At 41.1% G+C, this 15,183-nt stretch overlaps 1 protein-coding gene across 1 annotated transcript; it reads right to left on the reverse strand.

Moving 5' to 3' along the window:
* Window positions 1–815: 815 nt before the first annotated feature.
* SSR3 (signal sequence receptor subunit 3) lies at window positions 816–14,254 on the reverse strand. Its single transcript, XM_024562991.4, has 5 exons — window positions 14,070–14,254; window positions 12,760–12,886; window positions 8,321–8,419; window positions 2,886–3,017; window positions 816–1,893 (listed from the first exon to the last, which is right to left on the reverse strand). Exons 1-5 carry the CDS (start codon window positions 14,200–14,202, stop codon window positions 1,827–1,829), a joined length of 558 nt encoding a protein of 185 aa, XP_024418759.1. The 5' UTR covers window positions 14,203–14,254; the 3' UTR covers window positions 816–1,826.
* Window positions 14,255–15,183: the final 929 nt, after the last annotated feature.

Here is a 15,183-nt window from a genome sequence, read left to right on the forward strand (position 1 = left end):
AGCTACACTGTATATACTAAGAATGACCGCAAGTCTTCCCCCATCTACACAGGCACTGCCATCTAGTGGCAACTTTTTACTGGCAATTTAAAAAGATACATGGCCCAACTCTAGTAACAAATAGTAGATGCTGACAGTTTGTCAAACAGTCATTTGGTCGAGTAAGCAAATGCATCTGGTACACAAAACTCCATGCCACTTGTCAAACTACTGACTGGTTATTTATCAACAGGGGGGAAGAAAGGTTAAACATAAAAATAAAAATAAATCTCTTCTGTGTCTCACTAACTACTCTGCAGTGAAACTCTTCTGACATCCCCATTCGCTGTCATCCAGTGACGGCACACGGGTAACAGTGCACCAAAGGAAATGATGCAAACTTCTAGAAGCAGTGATGCAATATGATCCTCAACTGAAGACAATGACGACCTGGGTCACTGTGCAAGTGTGTTCCTCCCCGTCTTCCTTCCAAGTTCTCGGTTGCAACCTCACCAAAACACCTAACTGCCTGGAAGTAAAACATGAGCTCCTGATGACTCTTTCTATAAAGTTATAAATAAAACAGCAAGTATTACTTGCAACATTCATCTTAAATTCAGAAGTGGAAAGGGAAGATTAAAACTAGGATTAGGAATTACAAATATATTTCCTTTGAGGTACTGCTTATAAGGAATACTGGATGTGGTCAAGGCTAACAGGAATATGAAACCACTATCACCTGGGATTCCAAGAGCTTCCCAAACTTTTTCAAATCATGGCACACACAGAAAATAACACCTGTACACACACTGGTTAAAAAAGAAATGACTCTTGGCTAGACCCCCAAGGGCTGAACAGATCAATATTTTATTCACAATCAATGGGAACCTGTGGACTGAAAGGTCAAATTTATGAACGTCTGAGTGGGAAAATGCTGACAAGCACTAAAATCACTTTAATTCCTTGGAATGCTCTTGGAACTCTGGAGTTAAGACCACAAAACTTACTCTCGTCTTTTCCATGTCAATACTCAAGAAAGAGGCTCGCTCTCTTACGGACCAATCCTCCAGCGGTAGGACCTCACTCCGAGAAAACGGTGCTGGTCACTCAACAAGTCCAACAGGCATGGGCGGGTCAAACCGACCTCCCTGGCTGCCCAGGGCCGGAGCTATACAGCTGGACAGGGCATCTCCAACCCCACAGGGCAGCTCTCACGTGCCTGGGCACTGTCAGTGGGCTACTGCCGCAGCTGCCTTTCTTCTTTTTTAAAAAAGAACTTTCCCACAAGGTTCTCTTCCCCAAGCTGGAGAAACCATGTTTTTAACTTTAATTGAGTTATTTCAAATCACAAATTCAGAGACTTGTAAACATGAAGTTCAATCCCGCCCCCTAGCCAGGGGAAAGGGGAAGGAAGAGGATTAATTCTGGTATTTATGGTTCCAAAACAGTTGTAATATTGTGTTTGGAACACACAGAACCGGCAGTTAACTTCTTGCTACTATTACAAATAACAACAGTTCGGTCCAGGTTACTGTGACCTCTGACAAATCAAAGAAACAAGTTATTTTCTCCTCTTGTGATTAGAGCACGCTGAGAGACACACTTTGCCTTTTAATAAGTGTCCTGGTACTCTGAGTGTCCCTTTCAATTCATGTAATTTCAACAGTCTGTCAAAAAAAAGAGCCAATAAACAAATATTAAATTACACTGTGCTGGGTTTTTCAAACCTTCAAACTCCAGACTACAAAAACATCTTACGTGTCCCCCACCCTGACCACCCAGCTGCTTTTCATATGCCACAGGCCACCCGTAGGTACAGAGCCGGGGGTGAGGCTGACGTGGTCTGTCTACTTGGAGCCAGTGGACAGGAGGGCGATGAGACCTGATGAAGCACTTATGGACAGAATATAGTTCCTGTAAGAATTTAATGTTAAGGAAAAATTAAGATTAGTTTTTCAACAAAACAAAAAGAGCCCATCTCTTTGGAATATACCGTTTCCCTCCTGACACTCTGTACAGTACGTAGTCCCACTGTCTGCAAACACAATTTACAAGACAGAAGACTATAAAAAATAATGTTCACAGGAAATGTGTGCCAATTTTAAAAAGAAAACACTTGAGACAGAAACTTAGAACACCTGATCACAAACAAAGCATCTGAATTCCATTCAACCTTCAGGAGAACAGCTGATCAAAGAATATGGGAAAGAAGAAGAGACTTGTTTTGCTTTCTCCCCTCAATAGCAAAGAAAAAATAAGGTTCCCCTGTCCATCAGTGTATCGGCTACCATCGGCCTATAAAAGTAAGGAGGCTCTGAGAGTTCACAGCTACTCTTGGCCTCAGGACTAGGCTGGGACAAACCACTCCAGTACCCCCGGGAAGGTACGAGGTGAAGGGTGCCTGATGATTACAGCGAAATCTCCAACTGTTAAAAATGTGGCTGCACCTTCCTAAATATCCCCTTTAATAACTTACCATTAGTAAGAGAAGACTGATTCTTGCCCATACATTCGATTTAAGAGCAGCTTAAAACACCATGAAGATACTATGAAATGTGCCCCTTTAACTGCACTGGCTATCCACCCAACCCCAAAGCTCCAAAGTATCAACAGGCACGTGGCTTGCCCCCGGAGCTATCACAGGAAGCTAGTTCGCTTTTGCTCCTTGGAACTCTTTTTTAAAACAGGCAGGTGTACATATCTGTGAGGCTGCTTATGGTCACATATCATGAAGTCCTAATTTATTAACTTGAAAGAGTTTCACATCAAACCAAAGCCCTTATTTTAAATGCTCAGACACTTGCCTAAGGTCACAGTCTGTTTAATAAATTGACACCCTGTACAAAACCAAAACAAACTACTGTTTCTAGACTTCTAAAACACAGAGCCGACCGGTAAAAGGATACACTGTGGGGTTGAAGTTCTTCAGTATAAAGAAGGACGCAACAATGACCAAGACCAGGAACAGGGTGTTGTTATAGAAGATGGAAAATGTTGTAGCTTCATAATCGGCAACTTCATTCTTCTTCCACAAGATTCTGTAGACAGAGAAACAAGTCAATCAAGTTTATAAATATGTATTAAAATTTTTTAATACCACATGGCTCTACTTCATAGTAAGGTTAGTTTTTCCTTCAGTGTTCTGGGCAGAATGTGTTTTCACTATTAAATTTAGTCAGCACTGCCCCTTTTACTGAAAAAGGTATTTCACTCTATTGATGACGAAACCAGTTGCTGGGTAAGTTACCTTTTTACCCAGGCAGTCAGGGCTTTGGATAAGGGGGTGATTGATTCAATTTGGCTTGATTTCATCAGCTAAAACAGACATCTTGCTCTAGGTCCTCACCTAACACAAACTTGGTCAGCCGCAGCCTGATAGAGCTTCCTTGGCTGTTGGCTGGCTTGAGACTCTCCAGCCAACAGATGTCAGCCTTCAATATTACACTTTATAATACAATCCCCAGAACAAAAACTAGCTGAGGCCTCACAAAGCAGACTTATTTATGACTATCTTTAATCATTTCTATTTAATCAAAGAAAAAATCTTCTTGATCATTAGGAGGACACTTTAACTCTTATAAAACCCATTTACTCTTTTTAATCCACTTTACCCATTATATTTTATTTATTTACTAGTACTTTATCAACCTTTTCTTATACTTCTTCACATGGGCAGCAGGAAGTGCCAGGGTGCTTGTGAATAAGGGCGCCTTTATGTCTCTTGGTTAATTTCTTCATAAAGTAGTTTTTAAAAGGGTAGGTTGTAACACATTAGTGGATTCAATGCTCATGGAAAATAACAGTGGGTTGAGACTAACCCTTTTTTATTTTCAAATATTTCTAGTTTTCAGTGACAGTATCGTATTTGTTTCAGAAGTACAGCAGAGTGGTTAGGAATTTATGTAACATGCGAGTGATCCCCCCACCGGTAAGTCTTGCACCCATATATAGTTATTACAGTATTTTTCACCACACTCACTAGGCTGTACTTAAAATCCCTGAGACTATTCTGTAACTGTCAATCTGTACTTGTTAATCCCTTTACCTTTTTCACCCAGCCCTCCTACCTCCTCCTTTCAGGCAACCATCAAAATGTTCTCTACATCCATATGTTTATTTTGTTTTTTAGATTCCATATATAAGTGAAATCATATGGTATTTGTCTTTCTCCGACTCACTTCACTTAGCATAATACCCTCTAGGTCCACTTGTGTTCTTGCAAATAGTAAGACTCCATTGTTTTTTATAGCCAAGTAATACTTCATTATATATATATATATATATATGCACCTCATCTTTATCAATTTGTCTTTTGATTGGAGCATTTAATCCATTATATTTTTGAAGTAATTATTGATAGGTATACTGTTACTGCTTTCATTAATTGTTCTTTTCTATTGTCTTTGTAGTTCTTCCATGTTCCTTTCTTATTATCTAGCTCTCTTCTATGTTGGTGACTTTTTGCAGTGTTATGCTTTGATTTGTTTCTTTTATTTCTGGTATATCTCTTGTGGACTTTTGGTTGCGGTCACAATGTGCTTCATATATATCAAGCTATGTTTACAGAAGTCTGTTTTAAGTTGATTGTCACTTAAGTTCAAACACATTCTAAATTCACTTCCATTTTTACTCATCCCCTCTACATTTATGTTTTTGTCATTGTTTTTTACTTCATGTATGTGTGTATATATCCCTTAATTTACTACTGTAATCACACATGATCTTCCTACTTTTGCCTTTTAACCTTTACACTAGCTATAGTGTTGGCTAATTCACTGCTTTTATTGTGTTTGCTTTGCCAATGAGATTTTTTTTTGCAACATTTTCATATTCATTTCTTTTTCTTTTTCTTCTTATGGAAGTCCCTTTAACATTTCTTGTGATAACTGGTTTGTTGGTGATGAACTCCTCCAGCTTTTTCTTGCCTCATATTTAAAAAAAAAAATAGAGTAAAGAACAAAAATATCAAGTGCATCACTCACAGTAGGGTAATTACTGTTTTGTGAAACATTGCACATGAGCGTGTGAGTGAATTTGGTGAAAAGAAAAAATTTATTTTTTACTGTGGGTCATTATCAAGAAGTTGAAAGCCCCTGCCATTGATGCGTTGTGCCCCTGCCCCGCCAAAATACACTACTCGGGGGCCAGATCACGGATCCCCTTCACTGATCCTGTGGACAATACTATGGCTAATGTCACTGGAAGATGCCACATTTTATTCAGCAAATATTCTAATCCAAAGTCAACAAGCGTGGCTATATATAGGAGCTAAATGAAGAGTATCAGCACTTTATCTCCATCATAAGAAATTTGCAGTCTCCAACATATATGCCATACTTCCTTAATTCTATGAACACTATTAACTTAATAAATCTCCAATTACTATAAGTTTGGGAGAAGCGAAGGATATAACAGTCAATGCAGCCATCAACTATAAAAGAACTTTTGATTTCAGAGAAGTTTAAATGTAAAAATATATATGACTTGGCCCTGACTGGTATGGCTCAGTGGTCTGGGCATCACTCCACAAACCAAAAGGTCGCTGGTTTGATTCCTGGTCAGGGCACATGCCTGGGCTGCAGGCCAGGTCTCTGGTTGGGGGCGTGTGAGAGGCAACTAATTGATGTTTCTCTCACACATTGATGTTTCTCTTCCTCTCTTTCTCCCTCCCTACCCCTTTTTCTAAAAATAAATGAAAAAAATCTTTTAAAAAAATATATATATGTATGGCTTAGAATGGGAGGAGATACCTTATAGCATTCTAACACGGATTGATCAAAGAAAACACCAACTCAGAAGGATGCATAGACCCAACATGGTTTAAAACACAGAACAATTGTCCCTGTTTTTAAGACTCTGGCACAAGACCCAATGAAGACAGGTTCCTTGTATTGGCTGTTAGTGTGCCTATACTATGGCTGACTACATTATCCTACCTCCATCACAGCTCTTCTCCCTAACTCCCTGCCATGCCCCTGAATCAGAAGCATCTGCAAAATAGTTTCGATGGAAGGAATAGCTCAGTCCTTCAGGTTACCCCAGTTCCCGATGCAACAAGGCGCTGCGTCAGTGCACACAGACGGGTCTGCCTGACAGCTTTAGAACGTTTTCTAGTCCCCACATGTTCTGGTTCATTTTGGAACAATTTAGGACTCCCAAGTGGCCTCGTCAGCAATGCTTCTGACAAAGCTTCACTGTTAGGAAATCCGATTTGGGAGAGCACTTCCCAAGGAGTCATTTTTCCAAGGAGCACTTCTTACAACAAGAGACAAGTTGAGACCAAACTCAGCCACTGTTACAATCCGATAATGGTAAATGACAGATCATTGATAAATCAAGCAGAAATAACAATCACACCCTGGAGCAAATATTAATGAAATTTTGATTCTCCTCTGCTAATTTCTTCCATGAATGGATGGCAAAGCAGTTTCAAAGTGGCATGTAGTACATACTCTAAATGATCGTAGATGGAGATTTGACAGTTATGCATCCCTGCCTTCTCTTAAGTCAAATCTTTCCTTTGAAGAACAAAAATAGTGGATCATCATGGGAATCTTGGTCTCAGTTATCAGAGTGAGTCATGAGTACAGACCTATGTCCAGGGTCCAACTATGTCCAGTGTGGCTTCTGTGAGAGAAATACGAAACAAATAGCAGCTCAAAGTTTTACTACTAACAAGAACAGAAATTTTATAATCTCCTAACACTCTGCATTTTATGTGTCGGTGAAACCTCCACTTCATCCTCCTTTGAAATATCCGGTCCAGCCAATGGCACAGAGGTTTCACTTCCAATTCCAACTCTGATCCATTAATAGTGACTAACTGAATATACCACACTAAGAAAAATTCTGAGACACATCCCAGAAACAAGAACAAGTGCCAGAGCAAATCAGGCAAGTCTGCAGTGGGCAGACGACACCCACTTACTGTCTCTGATATCCCACCTGAAACCTACAAGAGCTGTAACAAGTATTTTGAAAGTGGGTAACTAAGATGTGCACTCCAGCAGTTTAAGAACTATTATTGTCATTACAATTCAATAAAAAAGGTTTTCAAAAAGTGCTCTAGATTCTCTGACCTCCATCCCTATGCCAAAATTTGCAATCAGAAAGCTATGCAGCCAGACCTCCTTAACGCTGCTCTCTGAGAAAGGCCTTCCCAGCCATGGTTTTAGTACAGTGCCTTCAGCGTTATAAAGGGTCCATAGGAGATAACCACTGCAGTAATGTTTTGGTGCCGTTCCAAAATGAAGACCTTGTTCTTTAAGTTACTCAGTGTCCCTTAAATAAGGATCCACTTGATAAAGTCCTTCCAAGATGGAGTGCCAGGAAAGTTTCTTTCCAGGAGGACGTGCACACAGCTTCTCATCCAACAAAGAAAGCAGCACCAGCCCAGATGCTTCTTCCCCTGACACTGGAAGCGCAGAGCTAAGCTGAGTGCTCAACTGCTGTTACTAACTCTGAGATCCTCATCTACTCTTTCTTTCTTACTTTTAAATGGTTTCTGCCCTTTTTAAAACTGTATTGTTCTATTGTGTAAGCGCTTTGGTATCGCAAATCCCCACAAAGTCTTTCTGGAGCAAAGCAGGATAAAAATGCCATTTCACAAACCACTCTGCAGATACTAAAACTTAAGATCCACGAGAACAACCTCGATTCATGACTCTATTCAACCATCTGGCAACTCTGAAGCACAAATTTGCTTAATCATTCAGTCTTCTGCTACTCAGATGTTTGACTGTTTATTAACCCTTCTAAGAGTAGTTGGCAGGAAAAATTGGGGTGGGGGTCAGGGCTAACAAATGTGACATAGGTTGAGTTTTTTCCCAACCAGAGCAGACAACCCAGACTGAAAGCTCAGTAGCAGAAATACCACCACCTAAAAATACTAGCACACAACACAATGTAAACTCTTCAGACCCAGAGGGGTTAGGTGATGAGCCCAAGGTCACACAGCTAAGTCAGCAGCAAAGCAGTTAGGAGCACAAGCCAGACCACATTTGTTCTTACCACGGCTTCACCACAAGCCAGTGTCCGGCCGTGGGCAAGTCACTTCCCATGCCTCAGTTCCCTGAGATATAAAATGGAGATAACAACAGTACCTACCTTAGCGCTCTTTAGAGAAATACGTGAACTGTGTGTACAACTCAAAGGAAAGTATCTGGTAGTCATAAAAACTCAGAAAGTCAGTTACTCCCATTACTACCCTCTTCTACAAAACCAATGTTGGCCTCAGCCAATTCCAACACCCACATTCTCTAAGCAGAAATCAAAAACTTATTTTCTACAAAGTATCCCTTTTTTTGTGATTACTACAAACACTTTCAATGAGGAGTCAAACCTTTCATCTTTTTCCTTCCGAGACATCTTTCTATTATCAGCTTCAGAAAGCTTCCGAGTCACTTCTTTGGAAACAGCATCTTCCCTCTTCTGTGCTACTCTGGAAGGAAAAGAAAAAATGTTTCCACGTGCTCCAGGAGTGAACATCACAATCTCTCAGGAACACCCTGTACTCATATTTTGTATTGGCAACTGTGTAATACTTTACATTTCAAAAAAGTAAACTGTACGGGAAGTTCCAAATTTAATACACTATACTAGCCAAAAGAGAGGGAGTTCAAGAAACTTCCAAGATATGGTTTATTAGTTATGTGTTTTGTTTCTGCTTAAAAGGAAGAATTTTCCAAAGTTTATGTATTTAATGTGGAAACTGAAGTCAAATCGTATTAGCACAATTTAGTTATGAATCATGATGAACCCATTTTGTTTCAGCCTATAATTTAATTGTTCAACAAATAAATTTGACAAGGCATTAGCAAATGATATATGACTTTAATTCCAGTAAATAACAGGAGAGAAAACTAGGCTTAAAAAAACAAAAGGGAAATTAACAGCTGTCATATCTGAAAGTAATGCTTTTAACTCCACTCCAAAGGACAATTTCACTAACAAGAAATAATACCACGTGGTCAGGGACCAACCACACCACTTTTAGATAAATGGACCACTGGTTTGAGAATTGCACAAAAAGATACTATGGAATCAGCCAGAAAAGGCTGGAAATGATATATTCAAAATATCAGATCAGAGTCTTCAGTTACAAGTCATATTAAAAACAAATTAAACATATACTCATCAAAAAATCTATACGATGAATTTTATCAGATGGGATTGCCAATGAAAGAGAGGATAAAATTTAAACTATGATGAGATACAAAAAGTCTCCCAAAGATTATGAGTTAAATTTAACATGATATATTTTTCACAATATAGGAAAAACTTAGCCATAAATATAGGAGAAAAAGTAAAAACTGAATGCAAGCAACATATAACAATTACAGAGTCCCACTATGAAAACATCTGACACGATACTGAGATGTATTAAAAACAATAGAATGTGAAACAGAGACAGAAATTTATCTGTGAAATCCATCTGTGTTTCTATCTCTATTGTGATTCACAATAGTTTGAAAAAACTATTTTCAAAAAAGTTGGTTATCTCTAAGCATCTTTAGGGCAGACAGTCAATCATCTATTCACATAACAAATCTTCCTGAAGAGACTGAACCACATAAACAGTTTCTCTTCTAGGTCTAAAATTCTATATTCAACAACCACACTGTAGGTTTATTAGAACTCAAGAAGAAGCCCTATCCTGTCTTAGGGGTCTTAGAGAATAAACCTCACTCAGCACTGAATACTGTAAAAAAATATAGAGGTCACTCCAATAGCCCACTACTCAGCCAACTGAGATAACCCACAAAGTCAACTGTTTTTCTACTTTTTTTTTTTAACATTAGTATGTCTGAACCTTTCCAGAATAAAAAAAGAAAAATACTACCTATGGCCCTGGCTGGTGTGGCTCAATGGATTGAGTGCCTGCCTGTGAACCAAAGGGTCACCAGTTCGACTCCCAGTCATGACACATGCCTGGGCTGCAGGCCAGGTCCCTACTGGGGTGGGTGGGGGCAGGGGGCAGTGCATGTGAGAGGCAAGCACACATTGATGTTTCTCTCTTTCCCTTCCTCTCTCTCTAAAAATAAATAAATTAAATCTTTAAAAGCAATAGTACCTATGTAATTTCTTAAAATAAACACATTTTTTGCAAACATTTTTTTAGGTCATGCCACCCTGAACAAAACTCCTAAGGGTTCTCTAACCCCCAACCTCTCCAACACTGCACATAAACAGTTATTATGTGACAGACACTGTGCTTATCATATCACACATTATCATATTTAATCCTCATCATCCTAAGAGGCACCATCAGTATCCCCATTCTACAGCTCAGGAATCTGAAATCTAGAAAGGCAAGACGTATACCCAAGGTTATACCTTTTAAGAGCAACAGAACCAAGACTGAGTCCAGGCTGTGAACTCTGAGTCATCTGCCCTCTATTACTAATACCCATCCGCACTTGGCGTCCCCCTCCGTCTCTGAGCTTTAAGCTTCTTGCCTATCTGTAGGAGTTTCAATGTCCGTGGCAATATTTAGTATTAAACCAAAACTATGACTAAAATATACTTTCACTGATAGAATCTATTAAATGAGTAATCCACTGAAATGTTTACTGAAATAAATGTACCCTTAACTGTTTTAAGGCATATAAAACAAAAGATAATGTCAGTTACCCTCAAGCCCCAAGTAGAAATGAGAAGGCAAAAAGGAGGTGATTTTGATTTCAAAAAAGTGAATAAAAAATGATATGCAGAACAAGCAAAAACGCTGAGTCTCAAAGGGACTGAGTTCCAGGGGGATCACAAAGGATGGGTTGTACGGGATGCTCCCTCTGAGGGGTTCACCATCCACAGAAAGCTGTGCCTCACAAGGAAGACAGCCTGGAACAGCACAAGTGGAGGAGGCTGAATCCCGGAATGGCAGCTGGTGAAGAGAGGCTGCCAAGCAGAAAGATGACAAAGGTGGCCGGTCGCTCTACTGGCCAAGCAGAACTGCAGCCGCGCACAACCTGAGCTCCTGTGCGTCCAGTATAGCAGCTGGGGCCACTTTCAGCTGCTGAGCCTATTCTGTCCTCCTTACAATAAACCCCCAGTAACTGAGATCACTTCGCTTTCTTTCTACTCCTTGTCACCAGAAAGACTCTAACTCAGAGACAACACACCTAGGAAGAATTTCTCCGGAAAAGATTCTCGACTCTTGAAATAACAGATATATAAGAATGGAAAGGAAGGGCACAGGACCCTTTCAAAGGATGACATGAAGGCTGAGCAAGAAGAGCTAAGGCCCAGTGGCCACACTGGTAGGAGGCAGATGACTTGCATCCCAAGGGGCTAGAAGCATGTGGCTCTAATACAGCTGGAAAAGAGAAGGCCGCGGTGAGTTTGAAGGGAGTGACAGGATAACAATGATGGCTGATAGGGATGAATACATATTCATTCCATAAAGCAAGAATAGTACCTACAGTTCACATGAACGATCAGGATTACGTAAGTGCTTTCTAAGTGCTTTATACTGAGCACGGCACGGAGGGCCTGAACCTTTAAAGGACTAGATAGAGATCGCTACAGCAATCCGAGCAGAAACAGCTTCCAGACCGAAGCTGGAACTATGGAAATGAAAAGACAAAGTGCACGTGAGGCTCACGGGTACTTCAGAGTCTCGACAAAATTCCAGTTGCCTCGACGAGTGGGGCGCGGGCAGGGGTAGTGGTGGAGGGAAAATGGAGAAAACTGTACTGGAACAACAACAAAATAAAATAATTTCAGAGAAATATAGAACCAAGAAGGCTCCATGAAGGAAGCAAAGAAACATCCTGGCTTTCCTGAATCAAGTATCAAAGAGTGCATGAAAGCAACTTCAGTGGGCACCTTCTCCAATTAAACATTAATTTATACCTGTTTCCCATGAGGACCACAGCACTCTGAAGTAACAAATGTTACTACTTTTCCTTAAGTTTTGACTATTTCCCCCACATTTCCACCTTTATGAAACCAGAGTAGATATTGCTTATAATGAATGTATAAATGTGTAGCTGTGTGGCTTGGGTTTTCTTCTCAAAAGCTACCCTTAAAATAATGATATATTTTATGCCCTGGCAGGGTGGCTGTACTGTCCCGTACACCAGAAGGTTGAAGGTTCAATTCCCGGTCAGAGCACATACCTGGGTTGCAGGATTGAACCCCAGTTTAAGGAAACTGATTGATCCTCTCTCCCTCCCTCACCCTTCCTTCCAGTCCTTTCCTCTCTCTCCCTCCCCTCAATCCCTCTTTTCCTTTCTCTCTAAAATCAATGGAAGAAAACCATATCATTGGGTGGGAATTAAAAAAATAAAATAAATGATGTATTTTATAATATTTGTGATCTTAAAATAGAGGAAATATGGTAACCTTTTACACTTTTATATACTCATAAGAAAAAAATGTAATTAGCATAAAAACATTAGAGTTTAATAACAACTAGACCACTTTTTTCACATCCAAAAATAGAACATGGAGAGCCTGGAACAATTCTTTCCAGAAAGAATTCCATTTGCTTTTGAAATGTTAATTGACTCAGTGGTTTTGTTTTTCTGATTAAACTCCATGACTACAGATAGGGCTAAAGTGATCTAATTCCACTCAACACCTACTTTCATAGCAGTGTTAGAAGTCTGCTTCGAGTTAGTTAGCAATTCCTCATAGCATTAAGGTGCCTTCCCCCCAAATACAGATACACACATATCTCAACTTCGTGCTTACTGAAACCAACACAAACACAAATGGTCTTTAAGACATCCTACTACTGAAAAATGCATCACACTTTCACTTGAGAAATATACTTACTTGTGCTTGAGAACAAATTTCACATTTTTGTAGGCAAAGGCTACCAAATAAGTGCTTACTAGGGTCATCACACTATACAGAACAGCAGACTGAATAAGATCCATATGCCATATTCGCCAGTATAACCCTGAAGATAAAAAGGGGGGGGGAGACAAAAAGAAACAAAACATTACCACCCAGTTATAAAGGCCTGCTGCTAAAACAAAGTCTGGGTTAGGGGATCTAATATAGCATATGAGGAACTTCTTCAGTGGGATATCCAGTAAAAAATTACAGTCTCAAACTTACCCAAATTCAGAACACTTGAAAAACATAACCTTCCAGATGAGATTTCTGTGTCTTCTAAAATGAGAACACTGACTCAACAAAATCACAATTCTGACTTCAATGTTCATTCATCAGGGTACTATTAAGTTAAATACAGGCCACTCCAAAAGGCCGTGTGCGGTCCTAAGCCACAGTTTACCTGCTGACGTGGCTGTTATCTGAACTCAAGGCGGCGTGCTCAGTGCCGCCAGTGAGCCACAAGGGCTTCACACCCTGTTAACTGCGCGCTGGGTTTTATTAAACAAAAACAAAAACGAAACAAATCTGGATTTGAATGCCCAACAAGAGTGCAGCTGTGAGAGATATGGGAAATTCAAATTCGGGAAACTTGAGCCCTAAAAAAAAACCTTTGGCCAAGTCTGCAAAGTTTTCCCATCCAAGTGAGAACTGCCCTAATAGGATGGCTAAAAAATCTAAACAAGGTAAATCGCTGGTCCAACCTCGCTCATCAAATTAGGAAAATGATGCTCAGCAGTATGAAGCGGTTCACCGAAAGCTACACTTCTAATTCACTGCGAGAGTTAATGGGAACCTCTCCCTCCCTTTAATTCATTACTTCTCCAATATAAGTAAGGATGTAAGTTTAAGATCTCGTAACGGCAAACAAGAGTTTTGGGGCGGGGGGCGTGGGGAGGGAGACAGAGAGCAAGCTATATGTAGGAGTGTCAGCACCAGATCTTAACCAGGGTTTAAATACAGAGCCGGGGCCGCCATCCCAGTACTAGTGAATCACAATCCCTGCAACTGGGGCCCGGGAACCAGAGTACTTCTAAAAAGCTCCCTTTCCTGCGGATGCAGCCCACCGCCACCCCAGACGAGAACACTGAGGCCCGCAGAGGCTACGTGCTTCCCCAAGTTCAGGGCGATCTGGGGAGAGCGCGAGCCGAGTGCCCCAGCGCTCTCCCGCCGGTCCGCCAGGCCCTGCCACGTCCCGCCCAGCTCGACCCGCCGGCGGCCTCTCCCCGCCCGCTCCCATAACTCACAGATGGGGATGGCAGACACGATGAAGGCGTTCCCAAAGAAGAGTGCGGAGGACTTGGCTGAGAGGTTGCGGCTGAAATCCTGAAGGAGCAGGTCCTCCTCGGACTGTTGCTTGGAGCCGCCTTTGGGAGCCATAGTGAAGCGGGAGCCGCGAACAGGGAAGGCCCAGCCGGGCGGGAGGCGGGGCAGAGATCTCTAGCTCCGCCCCCGGGGCCGCCGTATCCGCTAAAGACCCGTCAGCACTGAGCGGGGAGGCGGGACCCGCGCTGCGAGGAGCAAGCTTCCTCAGGATTGGCCAGGCTGGGCGCCACTACTCAGGCTTTCAGGCTTCCCGGCGTGATTGGGCGAGCAGGCAAGACTTCCGCATTCCTGGCAAGCCGCTGGATCCTTTGGCTTCCACGAGACGGTTGGGATTTGTAGTTTAGTGGGTGCTTTTTTTTTTTTAATTAACAAAACTTTATTGACATTCCACTTCACAGCTAATAGATTGACGCTTTCCAAGTCCGGAATTCCAGGGTCAGAAGGTCTGGTCCCGTGCCATACAATCACTCATTCAGCCATCAAATAGTATCCTCTCTGTCTAGCCAGTACTGGCACATGAGAGGAGAAAGAAGAGAAAGGTAAGTATAGCTAACACGTGTAGAGCTCTTTCTCCTTTACACACTTATTATTTCATTTAACATCCTCAGAAATTCTGTGTTCTTCGTATCGTTGCCCCCCTATTTTGCAGGTGACGAAGCTGCGAGTGGGAGCCCAACAGGACTGGTCGTCCTGGCGTGGACCCTTTCCGCCGTAAGGGCTACCTTTGCAAGAAAAAGAAGACAATTTCAATTTTAAGAGACTCGCAGTCTCATTAAGATAACATTTAACATGTGTCTAATAACACATTTACAAACTACTGCTATTTTCTTACTTTTATTTCAACTAAATCTTTAAAGCAGTGTGGTCTCCAGAGCCATGCTAAATTAAACATAATACCAGGTAGAGAAAACGTGTTGGCTGGGCAGACCTCTGAAGCTCAGAAAACTGAATATGCCTATTAAAACGGATAGAAACCATTTTGAACTCATCAAAGTATCACTTCTTCTTCAAAAAGTAATGTTCAACCATTTCACT

The sequence above is a fragment of the Desmodus rotundus genome, chromosome 2 (assembly GCF_022682495.2).
Source record: "Desmodus rotundus isolate HL8 chromosome 2, HLdesRot8A.1, whole genome shotgun sequence".
Taxonomy (NCBI): domain Eukaryota; kingdom Metazoa; phylum Chordata; class Mammalia; order Chiroptera; family Phyllostomidae; genus Desmodus; species Desmodus rotundus.